The 16530-nt window shown below is 57.6% G+C and overlaps 2 protein-coding genes across 2 annotated transcripts in view; one reads left to right on the top strand and one right to left on the bottom strand.

Moving 5' to 3' along the window:
* Positions 1–11008, bottom strand: NFKBIE (NFKB inhibitor epsilon). The gene is given in 8 exon segments (XM_021100039.1): positions 1–1172; positions 2191–2430; positions 2596–2684; positions 4228–4450; positions 5171–5273; positions 7667–8084; positions 8087–8225; positions 10994–11008. Coding segments are annotated over 8 exon segments (1293 nt in total). The 3' UTR covers positions 1–1106.
* The window catches only part of TMEM151B (transmembrane protein 151B), a 10783-nt gene continuing 4682 nt past the window's right edge, over positions 10430–16530 (top strand). The window contains exons 1-2 of the mRNA XM_001929577.4: positions 10430–13306; positions 15393–15833. Coding sequence (XP_001929612.1) covers positions 13178–13306; positions 15393–15833 — 570 coding nt within the window. The 5' untranslated portion in view covers positions 10430–13177. The remainder of the gene's footprint in view (positions 13307–15392; positions 15834–16530) is intronic.

A 16530-nucleotide genomic window follows, 5' to 3' on the forward strand; every position in this document is an offset into this window, starting at 1 on the left:
TTGTAATTACGTATTTATTTGGATGTTTATGATTTGGGGGGGGGCAGCACCTGTAGTGTGTGGAACCTGCACCACAGCAGTGACAATGCCAGATCCTTAACCTGCTGCAGCCCACGGGTGCTCCCTGGATGTCTATGATTTCATTGGCTGTCCCACTCACCAGGCTATAGTCCGTAAGTGGCCAGAAACGGTGTTGGTTTATTCCCCCATAGTCTTCATCCCAGCATAGGCCTGACCTCATAGGCCCCTCAAACACATGTGGAATGAGAGAAAAAACACACAAGGCCACAGCTCTTTGCGTCACCCCCCCCCATCCACAGGCTGGCCTTTCTCTCCAGGCTCCCCCAGGGCTGTGGGGAGGTCTCCCATTGGCATCTTCTCACTCCTCTTTGTCTTCCTCCATCCCTCTGCCTTGCCACAGAAAGGACAAGGGTCTGTGTTGGATGGAGGGGCCCGAGAACCCTTGGCCTCCCTCCCCTCCCCAGCCAGGCCTGTCCTGCTCAAGTGACAATTTCCCTCTCTGCCTCCACCACAAGGTCACAGGGAAGGCCTTTCTCAAAATCCCCAATGCACACAGACAAGCACGTGCCACAGAACAACTTGGGGGCTCGGGGCGGGGCGGGGGGGACTTTTTAAAAGTTTCTGCTGTTTTAGTGTCATGGTATTGAAATTTCCCCCTCCCTCGAAGGCTCGGTTCAGGGCCTTTTGTGTGAACTCGGCAGTGAGATGGACCACCTTAGGGCCCTGCTCACTCACAGTTCAGGATCTCTCCCTAGTCAGGAGAGTTCACGTTGTCCAAATGGATGGCCACTTCAGGATGGCCCCATGTGGGTGGAGGCAAGAGCCTCCACCATCCTCGACAGAGGTGATCAGGCTTCGCTCAGGCTGCCTGGGGCTTTAGGGGTCCTTCCAATTCACCCAGAAGCTCTTCCTTCCAGACTGGCTCTTCCTTGCGATCCCTCCTCTCAGCTGGGGACTGTGCTGGCCTCAGCAGTCCCCAGGACACCGGAAGGACGCATGGTCTGGGCCCAAACTGCAGCAGCTGTGGCTCCAGCTTCCAGAGGGGAAGAGGTGGAGCGTCCGGGGCCCCAGAACCTGTCCTGGCTTCAGTCGGCACACAGCAGTGGCTTCCCGGAGATCTTCAGGTCATCAAAGGGCAAAAGGGCAAAGGGCTGAGGGAGAGGAGGGAGAAAAGCAAGATCAGGACCTGTGGACGAAGGCAGCAGTCGGGGAGGGAGCTGGGCTGCCTATCAGGCCCTTTCCTCCCCCACAAGCGACAGTTCCAAGACATCAGGGAACAAATCTTCCTACTAATGCCCAGAATACTGGCCCCTCAGGGCTACACAGAGCCATGAGGTCTCAGGCAAGCCCTTACTCTCTAAGATAATGCCAGATATCAGATCTAAGAAGCACATAGGAGGTGATCCAGCCTATGGGCCTGTTTTTTTGTGTTTTTTTTGGGGGGGGTGTTGGGAAAAGCTACAAAACATTTTGAATATTTTTTCAATCGGAACATTTAAAATAGGAAAGATGGTATCGAAAAATCTAGGTTTCATCGCTCTTTAAAAATTCCAAGACTGGGAGTTCCCATCATGGCTCAGCACAAATGAATCTGACCAGTATCCAGGAGGACTTGGGTTCGATCCCTGGCCTTGCTCAGTGGGTGAAGGATCCAGTGTTGCCATGGGCTGTGGTGTAGGTTGCAGACCCGGCTTGGATCCCACATGGCTGTGGCTGTGGCCGGCAGCTGCAGCTCCAAATTGACCCCTAGCCTGGAAGCCTCCATATGCTGCACTTGCAGCCCTAAAAAGACTCCCCCCCAAAAATATTCAAGACTTGAAACACTAGGCCCATATTGCTCCTCTGCAAATATGTGCTGAGCGAAGCTCAGACATACACGGTCCAGTCTTCCCCAGGCCCCACCACCGGGCTGTCTTTGATACCAGTGTGCTTTGCTGATCTGCTGTAGCTGCATGGCTCCTGTAGGAGTCCAAGTCTGGGCCCCTGATCCTGACCAAATGAGAACACAGGCTGAGAGAGGGACAGAGAGAAGTCCTGCAGTGGGTGAGTGGCAGAGTCGTGGATCACACCCCGGGATTCTAACTCCTTGGCCCTTTCAGCTATACAGCGCTGGTCTCTGCTAGGGATGTGGGAGGCCCTGGACAGCAGGGCTGAGTGTCCGCCTCTTACATCCTCAGCCAGGTCCTGGGGAGTCTCATCCTCCACGTTCCGCAGCAGGGAGTCGGCACCGGCCTGGCACAGGGTGGATGAGATGCTGCTGAGGCCCCGGCCGGCTGCGAGGTGCAGGGGCGTGCACCCATTGAGCATGCGGGCGTCCACCCGGGCCCCAGCCTGGAGCAGGAACTGCACCAGACCACGCTCCTGGGTCTCCACGGCCAGGTGCAGCGCTGTCTTCCCGCTTGTGCCCTCCTGGGTGGGGGAAGAAGGATGTCAGCCTAGGCCCTCAAGAAGAAGAAGCATGCCAAGCCGGAGCCCAGGCCCTGGCTAAGGAGAGGAGCGCCACCCCTTCTGACCACTGGCCAGGGGCCTGGGGGCTGGACCTGGGCCGGGCAGTGCCCTGATTGGCCGGCTCACCTGTGCATCAATGTCAGCTCCGTTCTGAAGCAGCAGTTCCATGAGGGGCCGGTTCCTCTGCAGGGTGGCGATGTGGAGACAGGCCAGACCTGGGATGGGGAGCAAGGGCGGGGGCTGCATCCACCAGCTCTCTCTCTCTCCCTCTATTTAGGGACCTCCCTTACCCCTCAGCCCCAAGGGACGCCCTGCCCATTGAGTGCCTCTGATCACAGGACTGTTAAAACACAAACCCAAAAACCCCCTCAAAAATCTGGGGGGGAAAGGAACTCAAAGTTTCCACCTTTTCAGAGTCATGTTATTGAAACTTTCACGCTTCAGGAGTCAGGTTGCTGAGTGGCACTCCTCCCGCCAATACACACACACGCTCCCCCCACCCCAAACCCTACCTGCCTTCAAGCCTCATCAAAAGCCACCTTCTTCAGAGCTGTCTGGGTCCTCAGGCCTCCAGCCCCTCTGCGGGGGCCACTTCCTCCCGTGAGCTGCCCTAGCAGTTTTGCACCCTCTTTTCTAGCCTGGGCCCATCTCCACTTAGAGAACTAGATTCAAATTCACATCCCTCACCTCTTTCACGTCTCTGCTCAAATGTCCCTGCTCCCTGAGATTTTCCCTGACCACCCTGTTCCAAAACCACATCAACGCCCACCACCGCCCCCGCCCCCCCCGCACTCCAGTCCCCTCACTCGGCTCTGTTGTCCCCTCAGCACTGACTGCCTGTTAACCTCCTAGAGAACTCACTTCTTTTTTTTTGGAGGGAGGTCTTTTTAGGGCCGCATCTGCAGCATATGGAAGTGCCCAGGCCAGACATCAAATCAGAGCTGTAGCTGCTTGCCTACACCACAGCCACAGCAACGCGGGATCCGAGCCACATCTTCAACTACACCACAGCTCACGGCAACGCCGGATCCATAACCCACTAAGCAAGGCCAGGGATCAAACCCACAACGTCATGGGTACTAGTCAGGTTCTTAACCCACTGAGCCATGGCAGGAACTCCAAAGAACTCACTTCTTATGTTTATTGTTTGCCTCAGGCATTCTCTGTTTTGCTCACAGATGTAAGCCATCTTCCGCAGCAGTGCCTGGTACATAGAAGACCTTTAATACACCTTTGTTGAATGGATTATTGAGTTCATCTAATCTCTATTAAACTAAATATATCTTTTTTTTTTTTGGTCTTTTTAGGGCTGCACCTGCGGCATATGGAGGTTCCCAGGCTAGAATTCCAATTGGAACTGTGGCTGACAGCCTATGCCACAGCCACAGCAATGGGGGATCAGAGCCGCATCTGCGACCTACACCACAGCTCACAGCAATGCTGGATCCTTAACCCACTGAGCGAGGCCAGGGATTGAACCCGCAACCTCATGGTTCCCAGTCGGATTTGTTTCCACTGCACCACGACGGGAACTCCTAAACTGAATATATCTTGAGGGAAAGTTAAAGTCTCTGCTTAGCACCCGGCAGTTTCTCAATAAATTCTAAATCAAATTTGTTCATTCATTCATTCATTCAGCAAAAGTGTTCTGAGTACCCATGCACTTAGAATGGCAGGTGTGTCAGTGGACAAGCTGTGACCCTCTCTTCCCTGTCTCCTGTCCCTTCCTCCTCCCACTGGCCCCGAGGCTGCCCGTACCTTGCCAGTTTTGCAGCTGGAGGTCCAGGGAGTGTGGTGGTCCTCTGCCTGGCTCTGGCCGCCCCTCCAGCAGGCAGCGGGCACAAGCCAGGTGCTGGCGCTGGCAGGCCACATGCAGGGCCGTGTCACCGTGCCGGTCCTGTAGCACCCGGCTGGCTCCCTTCAGCACCAGGGCCTGAACGGCGCCTGGCTGGTCCAGATGTACAGCCAGATGGAGTGCTGTCTGTAGACACAAAGAGAGGGTCACAGGGCCTCTGCAGCATGCTCCCACCTCTGGGGACATGCTAGCGTGGGCACAGGAATTGCCAGCGGCCAGCACCTTCTTCGAAGACTGCTTATAAAGGCTATGGCCCTGGTGTTTCAACGAAACGCCACCAAGCCCTTCCTTCTGTTACCCCGCCCCCACCAGGTTCTTGGGACCCTAATTGTGGGGGCAGAGTGAGGAAAGTGGCCCCTTGCTCTTCTTGTGGGTCACCTTAGCCCTGGAGAAAGGAGAGGGGGCAGGGTCTAGCTTCTCAACCTCTGGGGGGACCTCTGTCATCCTAGGTGACGGGCGGCGGGGGGGGGAGGGAGACAGAAGCAGCAGGTAGTCTTCACTGGGCACACTCCTCCTCGACTGCTTGATGCTGATGTCACCTCCTGTCCTAAGCCTTCGCTAGCCGCTTCCCACAGACATCGGATCCCCCAGCAGCTGCTATGTGTCTCCATCACAACCCTTGTCGCCAGGCTGTTTAATTAGGTATGGACACGAGTCCCCTAGCCCAGGCTCGAGCATCTTCTGGGCAGGAGCTGTTTTTGACTTATCTTTGTATCTTCAGCTTTGAGCCCCAGATATGGCATATGGTTGCCCTGAGGGAGCAGCCTAAGGATGCTGTGTGGCTGCTGGGATGGCAGCCAGGGCAGACATGGGCATCTGAGCTCACAGCCCACCCTCTCCACCCACCTGGTAAAGGTTGTTCTGAATGTCCAGGACCTCCTGAGGCAGCATAGCCAGGCAACAGAGCAGCACAGCTGGGGAGTCGTGGATCACCGCCAGGTGGACCAGCCTGGAAGGCAGGGGCAAGATTTGGGGTCAGGGCCCAGGCCAGAGAGGTCCCGGGGTTGGGGTCCTGGGGTTGGGAGGAACACATCAACGTGTAAGTTGCCACCCGGAGAGTGGGTGCAGGAAGTGAGAGTTTGGACCAGGAAGTGAGGGGTTGGTGCGGGGAGCCAAGATCCTGGGGGTGGGAGCTTCAAGTTCCCAACACTGGCCTTCGGGAGCGCCCTGGCTGAGTTGATTGCGGGCAGGGTGCTGACAAGACAAGGGCCTTCCTGTCCAGCCTGCCCACGCTCCGCTCCCCTCTGGCCCCTGGGCCCTGCCAGGCAGCTGCAGCTCAAAGCCAAACTGAAAGCCGCTGGGGTAGCACAGAGGTGGTTTCCAGGGCTGGGCTCCCCACCTCCGCCCCCCCTGCGATGGGGAGGACAGAGAGGGCAGGGGTGGGATCACCCCCACCCCCGCCCGTCACCTCACAAACTCCATGTTACACATTCGGAGAGAGAAGAGACAGAAGCGCATGGAAGAGAAGCCAGGAGGCCATGAGCATCGCCCACAGGGCGGCCAGAGGGCCCCCCTCCAGACAGCAGGGGCTGGGCGGGGCCGGACCCGCCCCCCACCCCCCCTTCCAGTGTTCACCTCCGAGGTCTGTGCAGGGCAGAAAATGTGTGTGGCTAGGGGGATCAAGAGCTTTAACCTGGGGGGTGGGCAGCGGGGAGGGGAAGTTCCAGCCCTGGGGTTTCCCCACATCAGGTGGGGGAAAATGAAAGCGGGTCCAGGCAGGGACAGCTGCCTCGGGGGGGGGGGGGGGGGCAATTGCCAGGGGGTAGCTGGGCTGAAGGGCCCGTCCAGGCTGGGGAGGGGCTGCTCAGGCAGGAGGGTGGGGTGGGGAGGGGCGGGGGGCGCCTTTGGTGGCCGGCGAGGCCCAGGAGAGAGTGACGGAGGGAGGGAGGAGCCGCGCTGGAAATCCCCTCGGCCAGGGCCGGCTCTCTGGTCACATTCCTGCAGCCACCTCCCTCTCTCCCTCGGTGTCCCCTCCTCCCACTTCCTCTTCCCATTTCCATACATCCCACGGCCCAGACACCTCCGGAGGGAAGAAAGGGCCCCCTCCTAGCAGGGAACCCCCTGGGGAGTCTTGACACCTACATCCCCCCTTCCTCCTCTTCCTTCCCCCCCCAGGTCTAGACACCACACCTGTCTCTCTAACTAGAAGTGGTAAAGGCTGGGGCTGAGAGGCTAACAAAGGAGGCCAGGCTCAGAAGTCCCCACTCCTTGGGTCAAAGGTCATCCTTAGGTATTCCTCGGGGAGTGTGCACAATCTGAGTGGTACAAAAAGGCCCCGGGAGTCACCCACCAGGTTCAGAAACTATCTTTGTCAAAGGCCACCCAGGACCCTTGCATCTTCCAAAAAAAGCAGGTCGAGACAGATATCTCCTGCCTCCTCTTATCCCCCTTAGAGGATGTTGGTTCCAGCATCCCAGATCTGGGACCCCAGTCCCCCCGCCACCCTCTTTCCCATCTCCAAATCCCAGGTACCCCCCTCTCGGGTGGGTCAGCAAGGCCAGCGTTTTTTCGTCTTCCTGAAGGGCAGATCCTCAACTGGCCAGCCCCTCCCACACAGCTGCCAATTACTTCCACTGCCCCCTCAGCCCCATCTCCACCAAGCTCCACCTGGCCCCCCCCCAGGGGGGGAGGGGAGGAAGGATACAGCCAGAGGGTCACACAGGACTGTGAGGGGGACTTGCAGGGCTCAGGAGGTGGAGAGTGCCAGTAAGGCTGACTCGAGCCCTCACTTCCCCTTTCTCAGCAGAGAAGGAAGTTAACTGGGGCAGCCAGCCGCTTGTCTGTCTGCAGGCGCGAGTGCCCCAGCCTGGCTCACCTCCTCCTCAGGGCGAGCCCCAGCACTGCACCCTGGCAGTGCCCCCAACCCCAGCTTCCTGGAGCCACTGGCAACCTGTAGCTGGCCCCTCTTGTTCCCTGAGACAGGGCATTCCGAGGTCAGAGGCCGGGAGTCCCAGAGCAAACTAGGATGCCCTGTCCCCCAGAGAGGAAAAAAACAAAACAAAACAAAACAGGGCTGGCCAGGGGAATTTTCCCTTCCTAGGGGTGGGTTACTGGTAGATTTCCAAGATGCTAGCCGGGGTTCCAGGTGCCTGGTAAGGGCCCTGCCAAAAGGTGGGGCTGACAGATGATGCCAGGTCCTCTGGATTAGGCTTGGCTAGAACTCAAAAAAAATGGGTTTAGAGTTAAGTTTGGAAGAGAGTGTGGGGACTGCCCCTTCCAGAGCTGGTGCCTTGAAGGATCCTCACAGAGGGGGTGCTCGGCCTGTTGCAGGTCCTGGGGAGGCCCCCAGCCGGCATCGGGAGGGAAGAAGGGGTCCTCTCGCAGCCTGGCCCCCATACTCACGTGTCTCCGTCCTCAGAGATGTAAGTGAGTGCTTCCAACTGCTGAGGGCTCAGCGCCCTCGCGGCGGGAAGGGGCGAGTCCGGGACTGGGTCCTCGGTCTTGGGGTCTCCAAACAAGGGCAGGGGCTCAGTGAGCGACGAGGAGCCGTAGGTGGAGTCAGCCCGCTCCCCGTCTGTGTCTTCCTTCTCCTGTGACTTCTCGGCTGTTCCCGGAGGATGGGTCCAGGGCTGGGGCCCCCGGCCATCTGAGGGCCCAGAGCCTGGGGCCGGGGTGGGCTCAGGCAGGGAGCGCAGGGAGCGCAGAGACTCGATGCCCGAGTCATACTGGCTCTCATCCGTCTCGTCCGGCCCCTTCCGAGCCTCAGACATCCCCGCGGCGCCGGCCCGCCGGGGCCCAGTCCGAGCAGGATCCGACTCTGCGCTGCCTTTCCGGGCTGCAGGTCCGCGTTGTAAAGCGGGTGCTGGATCCGGACTAGATTCCTTCCTAGGTTGCGGGGGTCCGAGGGGTCGGCGGGAAGCGCAGACGAGGCTCGGGGCGCCGGCGGGGTCCTCGGCAGCAGCTACTCAGGGCAGCTGGGCAGCCCAGTCTGACTCACTCGCTCGCCCCGCCTTCAGGCCCCGCCCCAGGCCCCGCCCCCGAAGCCGCTGTGCTTCCGGACCAAGGCCCCGCCCTTCGGAATCCCCCTTACCCCGCCCTCTGCGCTGGCTCCGAATCAGGGGTTCCCCGGTCCTGACTCACTCTTGCGTTAATTCAACCACTCACTCATTCATTCATTCATCCAACATTCCAACCATCCATTCATTCACACTGTTCCCCTTCTTTCTTCATTCCATTCATTAATTCCATGATTCTTCCCCCCTCCTCTTCTTTCCATTTCTTCATTCATTTTTTTCCATTCATTCACTTATTCATTCGTTGGTTTTTAAAGGACGATTTATTAATCATCTGCACAAGCTGGGTGTCTTGTGGGGAGCGCATCTGGTGATTGGGGCGAGGAAACTTTGCAATCTATCTCCGCCCATTGCTCTCAATTTCTCTTGCTTTTCTTTTCTTTTCAATTTATATGATTTTTATTTTTTCCATTATACTTGATCTCTTGCTTTCCCAGGAGACAAAGGGGACACCCCCAACTTTTTTTTTTTTTTTGTCTTTTTAGGGTCGCACCGGTGACATATGGAAGTTCCCGGTCGAATCAAAGCTGCAACCGCTAGCCTGCGCCCCAGCCACAGCAATGCGGCATCCTTAACCCAGGAATCAAATCTGCATCCCATGGATACTAGTTAGATTCGTTTCCGATGCGCCACGATGGGAACTCCGACACCTGCATCTTTAAAGGAGTTCTCCCTTTGGGTCCTGGATAGAGGGTCTCCTGTGTCAAATTCTGGAATCAAACAAAATTGGACAGGAGGATGAGTTTTTTTGAAGATGGATTTTCCTCGGGAAGACGGTTGTCTAAAGCAGAGTGGTCACTCCACACAGGCATGAAACACTGTCTTTGGGCAGTGACAACATCTGGTTAGGGAAGTTTAGTTCCTCATAGTGGGGCCAGAATGGGGAGGCCCCAGACATGCTGGGCTGCACTCTGCTGAGGTCCCCTTGGCAGCCCCAGCCCCAAAGCCAGCACCTCTTTCCCCCTTCCCTGTCTCTACTTCCCTGGGCCTAGGAAGTCTGTGGGCAAACCCCACCCACACAGTGAACCCCAAGTCAGTACCCCACGATTTACCCCCTACCCCAATGCCAACAATGCCCTTAGAAGGTCATCTCCAAGAAAGCATCTCCGTCTTCCATCTCTGGCATTGGGGGAAGGAAGTTGGGATATGCATAGGCAGCTACTAACCAGCTTCCCTACCACTCTCCCCATGAAATCTCATTTGATTCATCCATTTGTTAAACATACATGGAGCTTCTCCTACATGTCTGATATTGTCCTCTCTGTTGGAAGCAAAACCAAGTATCATGGTAACAGCAATAACCAACAACTCCCCTCCTGTCCCCAACAAAAAAGGTGCCATGGTTACAGCCTTCAAAAAGCCCCCCGGTGGTTACAGTGCGGAGGGATTGTGCTAAGAAAGGAGTGAGAACTGGATGCTGGAGGGGCATAGTGTGGGGCCATACCCAGTGGAGTGAGGGAAAGGGGAGGTTTCCTTTGAACGGGATGGGACGGGAAGAGGGCTGTGGAGAAGTACCTAGACTCTGTTTGGGGGAGGGGGAGAGGTGTGTGGAGAGAGAACGGAGGCGGAAGGGCAGATGGACGGAGATGACCCACTGATTTCCATGCCCACTGATGACCAGAGTGGGGAGGATGAGCATGAGGCAGCAAGGAGCCTTGAGGGGAAAGCCCAAGGAAATTAAGGCATCTCCTTCCCTTAGAGTCAATGTGATTTCAGACATTCTCAACTTCCTCTCTCATCCTCAAAGGGTGAAGCAAAAGTACAGTCCCTGACCACTCCAGACCCTGACCACTTGGGTTGGAGAGTTCCTATTGTGGCTCAGCGGGTTAAGAACCCAACATAGTGTCCCTGAGGATGCGGGTTTGATTGTCGGCCTTGCTCAGTGGGTTAAGGATCTGGCGTTGCCGTGAGCTGTAGTGTAGGTCGCAGACATGGCTCGGATCCAGATCCGAATCCAAATCCAGCATTGCTGTGGTGGTGGCGTAGGTTGGCAGCTGCAGCTCTGATTGAACCCCTAGCCTGGGAACTTCCACATGCCTCGCGTGAGGCCCTAAAATAACAACAACAACAAAAACAGTAATTATTATAATAGAGTTGGGAAGCTGAGGTGAGTTAACTTACCCAAGGTCAAACAGTCCAAAAGGGTAAAGCTGTATTTTCCTGTTCCTAATCCAAAGTTTTAAAAATGTTTTCAGTGAAACTTTCTTTCCTTTATGAAAGTCTTAGAGGTTGGAAGCACCTGAGCCCTATGCAAGGACAAAGAACTCAGGAGTGATCGCCTCTCTTATTCATACAGAAGCTGATTTTAAGGAAAAACCTACTTCAATCCAGTCCAGGGTCTGGCTCTAAACCATAGCAAGTGTGTGGAAGCCCCTTTTCTGTCCACATGAGGGCGGCATTGAGTCAGCAAGGGCTTCCAGCACCTAGCCTGGACTCAGACAGGAAGCCCTTGTGGGAACAATTTGGAATGGGGACAGGGACCCTGGAAGTGTCATCTGGAAGGATAACCTGGGGTCTTTGACTCAGGTCACAGCGTGGTCAGGGTGCTGACTTCACTCCCTCAGTCCCAGTCTTCTCAGAGACTGGGCCCCTCTGGTCCTCCTCTCTCTGCTTTCTGGTTCCCTTTGTCATGCTTCCACTCACCACCTCTGCCTACCCCTGCCAGGCCCATCTTCAGGAAACAGGCCCAGTTGCCATGGCGACCAGATGGTCAGCATTCTCCTTTCACAGGCCCCTCCCTTCACCCCTCTTTTCTCTGGGCTTTGGTGGGGGGGGGTGAGGCGGTAATGTGTATGTATGGAGAGAGGTGAGGGGGTCTTTAGCTCTTGGGAACTCTGGGGTTGGCCCAAAGGAGCTGGACCAGCTCTCTTCCAAAGCCCCCTGAAGTGGGGGCAGGAGGCAGTGGGGCTGGAGAAGAGAAGGAAGATTAGAACAACTAAATGGGGAATGTGAAGATCCTATGTGGGTTAGAAAAGGACAGGGTTAGGACCTCTGCTCTCTGCCTGCAGTGAGGACTGAACTAAGTGGAATGAACTGAAACCAGAAGAAGAGAATTTGGAGTTAGTGGTGAGGCAGGAGTTCCCAAAAATCACTGGGGGGAGAGCGACATTGGAATGAGCAACCACGTGAGGTTCTTCCAGGGGGAGAGGAAGAACCATACCTTTTGGGATCATGCCTTTCCTCTGTTTGGACATCAAGGATGGATTCACTGACCTTGGGAGGATCAGGCAGGCTGGAGAGTTCATAAGTGCCAGGCAGACCAAGAGCCTCCATCACCTTGCCTTGAAAGGGAAGAGTAGGAAAATGGAGGCAGGACCAGGAGTCGGGGGGATGTGGGGTGTGGGGATGGAAGCAGAGACTCTTCTGCCCCAGATGAGGGTCAGGACCATAAGCAGATCAGTGTGATTTTGGATAGGAAAGATCTGGATTCTAGGACCACTGTGTGAATACTAGCAGGTGACCTTGAGCAGGCCACTCACACTCCCCGTCTTGGTTCCTTGTGGGTAAATGGGGAGTCGCTACATGTCGAAGACACACATGACATGCAATAGGATTCCACAGTGACTGCACACACAGATTGATCAAGTGTAGCCTTTATCCTTTTCTATCATAAGACTGGTTTCCATGTCCTCCTTTCCCATTTGACTTTATGCTCCTTGAGGATAGGAAACTGTATTTTGCATTTTTGAACAGGGCACACAGTAGGTACCCACTACTTATTTGTTAAATGGATGCATTCAGAAGTGAATGAATGAATGGCAGGGCAGGGAAAAACCCTGTGGCCTGAAGGGACATGTGACCTGCAGTTACTCAGCCTGGTCTGTGGTCTCTGACTTTGCCTTCTATACCCACAGAAGAAAGTCAGAGCCTTAGAGATGGTCCAACTTTCTCACCGCACAGATGAGGAGACAAAGGCTCAGAGGGGGGAAGGCACTTGCCCAAGGTCACACAGCTAATGACAGAGCCAGAATTAAGAATTTGGACACAGGTGTCCTGATCTCCAGTCTAGGGCAATGTACACACTACATTGCTTCTCTGGGGCTGTTCTTCTAGGGTAGAAGATGGTTCAGTGAAGGCTGATTTAAATGCCCTCTCTTCTGCCCTCTGTTAGTCCTTTCTCCTATCTAGCTCTGATCATTTCCCTTTCACCCTATTCCTTCCCTGTTCAGCTGGGTCTGGCGTCTGAAGTCTGGCACCTGCCTTAACCCTTTACCATCCACCTGGGAATAAGGATTCTCCTTAGGGTTCCAAGGCTTAACTTCCTTTCCACATCCTCTGCCATGGGAACTTGTGGGAACGAAAGATGGAGAGCGATGTTGGCTGAACCTTTGGCGCCCCCTCCGCGGAGAATGGATGGAGAGGAGTTTCGGCTCAGATCTTCCTAGGATCGCGGGGGGTGCATGTGGATAAGGGGTGCGGGGAGCCCCTGTTGCTTTTCTCCTTCGGGGTGTCTCTGTGGTAGGCTTGGGGAAGGCGGAGTTTGGGGGGCCGGGGGCGGGGCTCCTGCGCTGGGAGGAAGGGCGGGGCGCGCTGGCTCCAGCTCTGCTCAGACAAAAGGCGGCGGCGGGAGCGGGCGGGAGGCGGAGCGGCGCCGCGAGGGCCTCAAGGTGACACCCGCCCCCGGCCCCGGCCCCCCCAGCCCGGCCCCCAGCCCGCCTCCCCAGCCCCATTCCCTAGCCCCCTTACCCGTGGTGCCCTTTCCAGGCCCCTCCCCCGGCGGGGGGTGGGGAGCAGCGAGGGCCCCGCCCCCTCCCGCCCCCTCCCCAGGGCCCGCGCAGGATGCCCGCGGCCCCCGGCAGCCCCCCGGGAGGCCCTGAGCTCGACGCACCCCCTCTACGCCATGTCCCCCCCTGGCTCGGCCGCGGGAGAGAGCGGCGGCGGCGGCGGCGGCGGCGGTGGCGGCCCCGGGGTCCCGGAAGATCCCACGGCGGCGGCGGCGGCGGCGGACGAGGGCCCCGCCCGAGAGGAGGTGAGAGTCGGCGGCGCCCCTTCCCCGGGCGCGGCCGCAGCCTGGCCCCCATCCCCCGCCGCGCGCGGCCCCCGCCGGTTCCGCCGCAGCGCGGCCGGCGCCCCGCACCCCGAACCGGCCGCCGCAGCCGCAGTCCCGCGCCGCTGCCCCCACCCGGCAGCCGGAGCTGTCCGCGGTGGCGGGGAAGGGGCCGCGCCGGGGGCGGGGCTCGGGGGTCCCAGGCAGGGGGAGGGGCATAGGGGCGGAGCCTCGCGGACCCTGGCAGGTGGGGGGTGGGGATGGTGGCCGGGATCCAATCTCGCGGAGAGGGATGCTATCGTGAAGGCCGGGAAGGGTGACTTGAAGGGGCTGCGGAGACAGGAGAGCACCTGCCAGGTCCATGGGAGAAATAGTGGTGTCACCTGAGGTGGGATCCTAAGAAGGTCAAATGCATGCAGAGGCGATGCCCCCTGGGGTCACTGGGCGTGTGTGCGGGGTTATGCACCTCTCTCTCCCAATGCCCATGCAGCGCCCCCCCCCCCGGGGGGGGGGCTCTGAGCCCAGGAATCCTTCCGCGTGTAGCGACTGAGCACAATCCTAGTTGGGGGTCCTACTTCTGCACTTGGAGACAAAGAGCCGGAGGAAAGTGCCAGGGGTTCCCCATCTTCCACGCACACTCGTGCACCCTGCACTAGGGCAGAAGCACACAGACAGGGACGGGCCTGCAGGCAGGGCCCCTTCTCACCGGGACAGGCACATGCTCAGGTGAGCACACGAAGGTACACAAATCCCTTCCGCCCCCAGGACAAGGCTCTCTGAAAGGCACAGGTACCCTCGTCTTGTCTACATATACTGCGTACTGTTTCCTAGCCCACCTACCTATCTAACTTACAGATCTTTCCTGGGATTTCATACCAGATCCAGGGCCCACTGCCTGTTAAGGTGCCCTTCCCCTCCTCCCTCTTCTCCCTCCCTCCACTAGCCTCCAGGTCCCGCCTGGGGAGTTGAAGGACTAAGTCAGGATCTCAGCAGGAGGGTGTGTGGAGGGGGTTCCTAAAGCTAGAGAGTGGGGGGAGAAGAGGGAAAGCCCAGGACGCCACCAGAAATCCGACTCAGTGCTGGTCGCTGAGTGGCTGTGGGTGCCAGCACCCAGGATGCAAAGAGAATGAAGCCCGGCCTTCAGGAGCACCCAGTCTAGTGGAGGAGCCAGGCGTGTAAACAACTCAGCGGGGCAAGCGTGGGGCAGAAGTGCTAAGCGCTTTAACAGGCCCCCTACCAAAATTGCGTTCTCTTAGCAAATGCCTGGGCTGCAGCTTCCTGTCTCCCTATCCCTGTCCCTCATCCCTTCTCCCCAGCCACGGGTCCTGGATATTTCCACCTGGACCATCTTCTGCTCAAGGACACAAGCCCCTGCCTCCCATCTTAGAACAGGGGAAGGATGTTAGGGTTCAGGAGGGAGACTCGCAGGGGAATTGGGGTCCAGGGTGTGGGGAAAGAGGGCTTGGGCTTTCCTGGGAGGTGTGAAGCCACTTGTCAGAGACGGGGTGGGTGGGTCAGGGAAAGTGGCTCCTCCTGGGTTCTGGAAGAAGGGAGGGCCCTGCCTGTTAAGTGAGAAGGTGATGTCACGGGCCCCTCCCTCCATTCCTGGAATGCCTGGAAGGGGTCCGGGTCGGGGACCTGCCGTCGCTGATGCCTGTCTGTCCTCCCTGTCTTTCCTATCCACACCTCCTCCCGTTTCATTGCCCATCTTTGTGTCTGTCTTTGGACGCTGTTTCTCTGGGTGCCATCCTATCCATCTGTGTCTCTTCTGCCACCTGGGCCTCCTCCTTCCATCTCTGGCTGTGATCCCTCTGCCTCCTGGGGCGTCCCTCTCTGTACTTCCGTATACTGGCACCCCCCCTTTCATGGCTCACTCTGGGTCACTTTGGTGTTTATCTCTGGTCCTGGCCTCCCATCTCGGCCTGACCTCTTCTCTCCACATCCTCGTCTGTCTGCCCATCATCTCTGGTGCTGCATCTTTGGTGCTGCATCCATCTCTGTGCTGGGTCCTGCCACTCCGTCTCACCCCCCCAACTCATCTCGGCCCTTTCCCTGCCCATTCGAGCAGCAGCGTCCCATCCAGCCCTCTTTCACCAAGTCCCTCTGCCGTGAGTCCCACTGGAAGTGCCTGCTGCTCTCGCTGCTCATGTACGGCTGCCTGGGGGCCGTGGCCTGGTGCCACGTCACCACGGTGACCCGCCTCACCTTCAGCAGCGCCTACCAGGGCAACAGCCTCATGTACCACGACAGCCCCTGCTCCAACGGCTATGTCTACATCCCCTTGGCCTTCCTGCTCATGCTGTACGCTGTCTACCTGGTGGAGTGCTGGCACTGCCAAGCCCGCCATGAGCTGCAGCACCGAGTGGACGTGAGCAGCGTGCGGGAGCGCGTGGGCCGCATGCAGCAGGCCACGCCCTGTATCTGGTGGAAGGCCATCAGCTACCACTACGTCCGCCGCACCCGCCAGGTCACCCGGTACCGCAACGGAGACGCCTACACCACCACCCAGGTGAGGAGCTGGAGGGGAGCACAGGCCAGTCCAGGTGGCGGGGGGTGGGGAGGAGAAGAGCCGGTGTGGGGACCCTGCCTGAATGTCCTCAGGGGGGAGCACGGGCAGCAGGGCTCCCCGCTGAGGGCACTGTGACAGGAGGGCATAATGACCACCATAATAATAACAGCAAACACTAGCAGCCAGGCTCTGTTCTAAGTCCTCTATAAATATCCAATCATTTTCTTAACCCTCATGACAACCCTATGAGGTAGGTAACTATTATCCCCATTTTACAGAAGAGGAAACTGAGGCTTGGAGAGGTTTAAGTAACTTGTCCAAAGTCAAACAGCTCGTGTGTGGTGGAGCTGGGATTTGAGTCCAGGCAGTGTGGCTCCAGGGTCTGCACGGTTTAGTGCTTACCGGCTGGAGATGTTTCACACGCATGGCCTCACAGGTACGCTCTCACCTGTCTAGTGAGGTGACTGCTACCAAGGCTTCTTTCACAGGTAGAGACCTAAGCTCAGAAACTTGCCCAAGTTCTGCAGCTTCTAAATGGTAGCACTAGACTCCAACCTAGGGCCCGTGATCCCAAATCCAAGCACCTAGAGGTAGTGGTCAGTTGACAGAAAGGTGGAGATGGGCATGGAGCGCCTAGAGGGGGGACTCCGCGGACCCGCAGGATCAGGCATATTATAGCCCTGGACGACGAGGATTT

The sequence above is a fragment of the Sus scrofa genome, chromosome 7 (genome assembly GCF_000003025.6).
Source record: "Sus scrofa isolate TJ Tabasco breed Duroc chromosome 7, Sscrofa11.1, whole genome shotgun sequence".
Taxonomy (NCBI): domain Eukaryota; kingdom Metazoa; phylum Chordata; class Mammalia; order Artiodactyla; family Suidae; genus Sus; species Sus scrofa.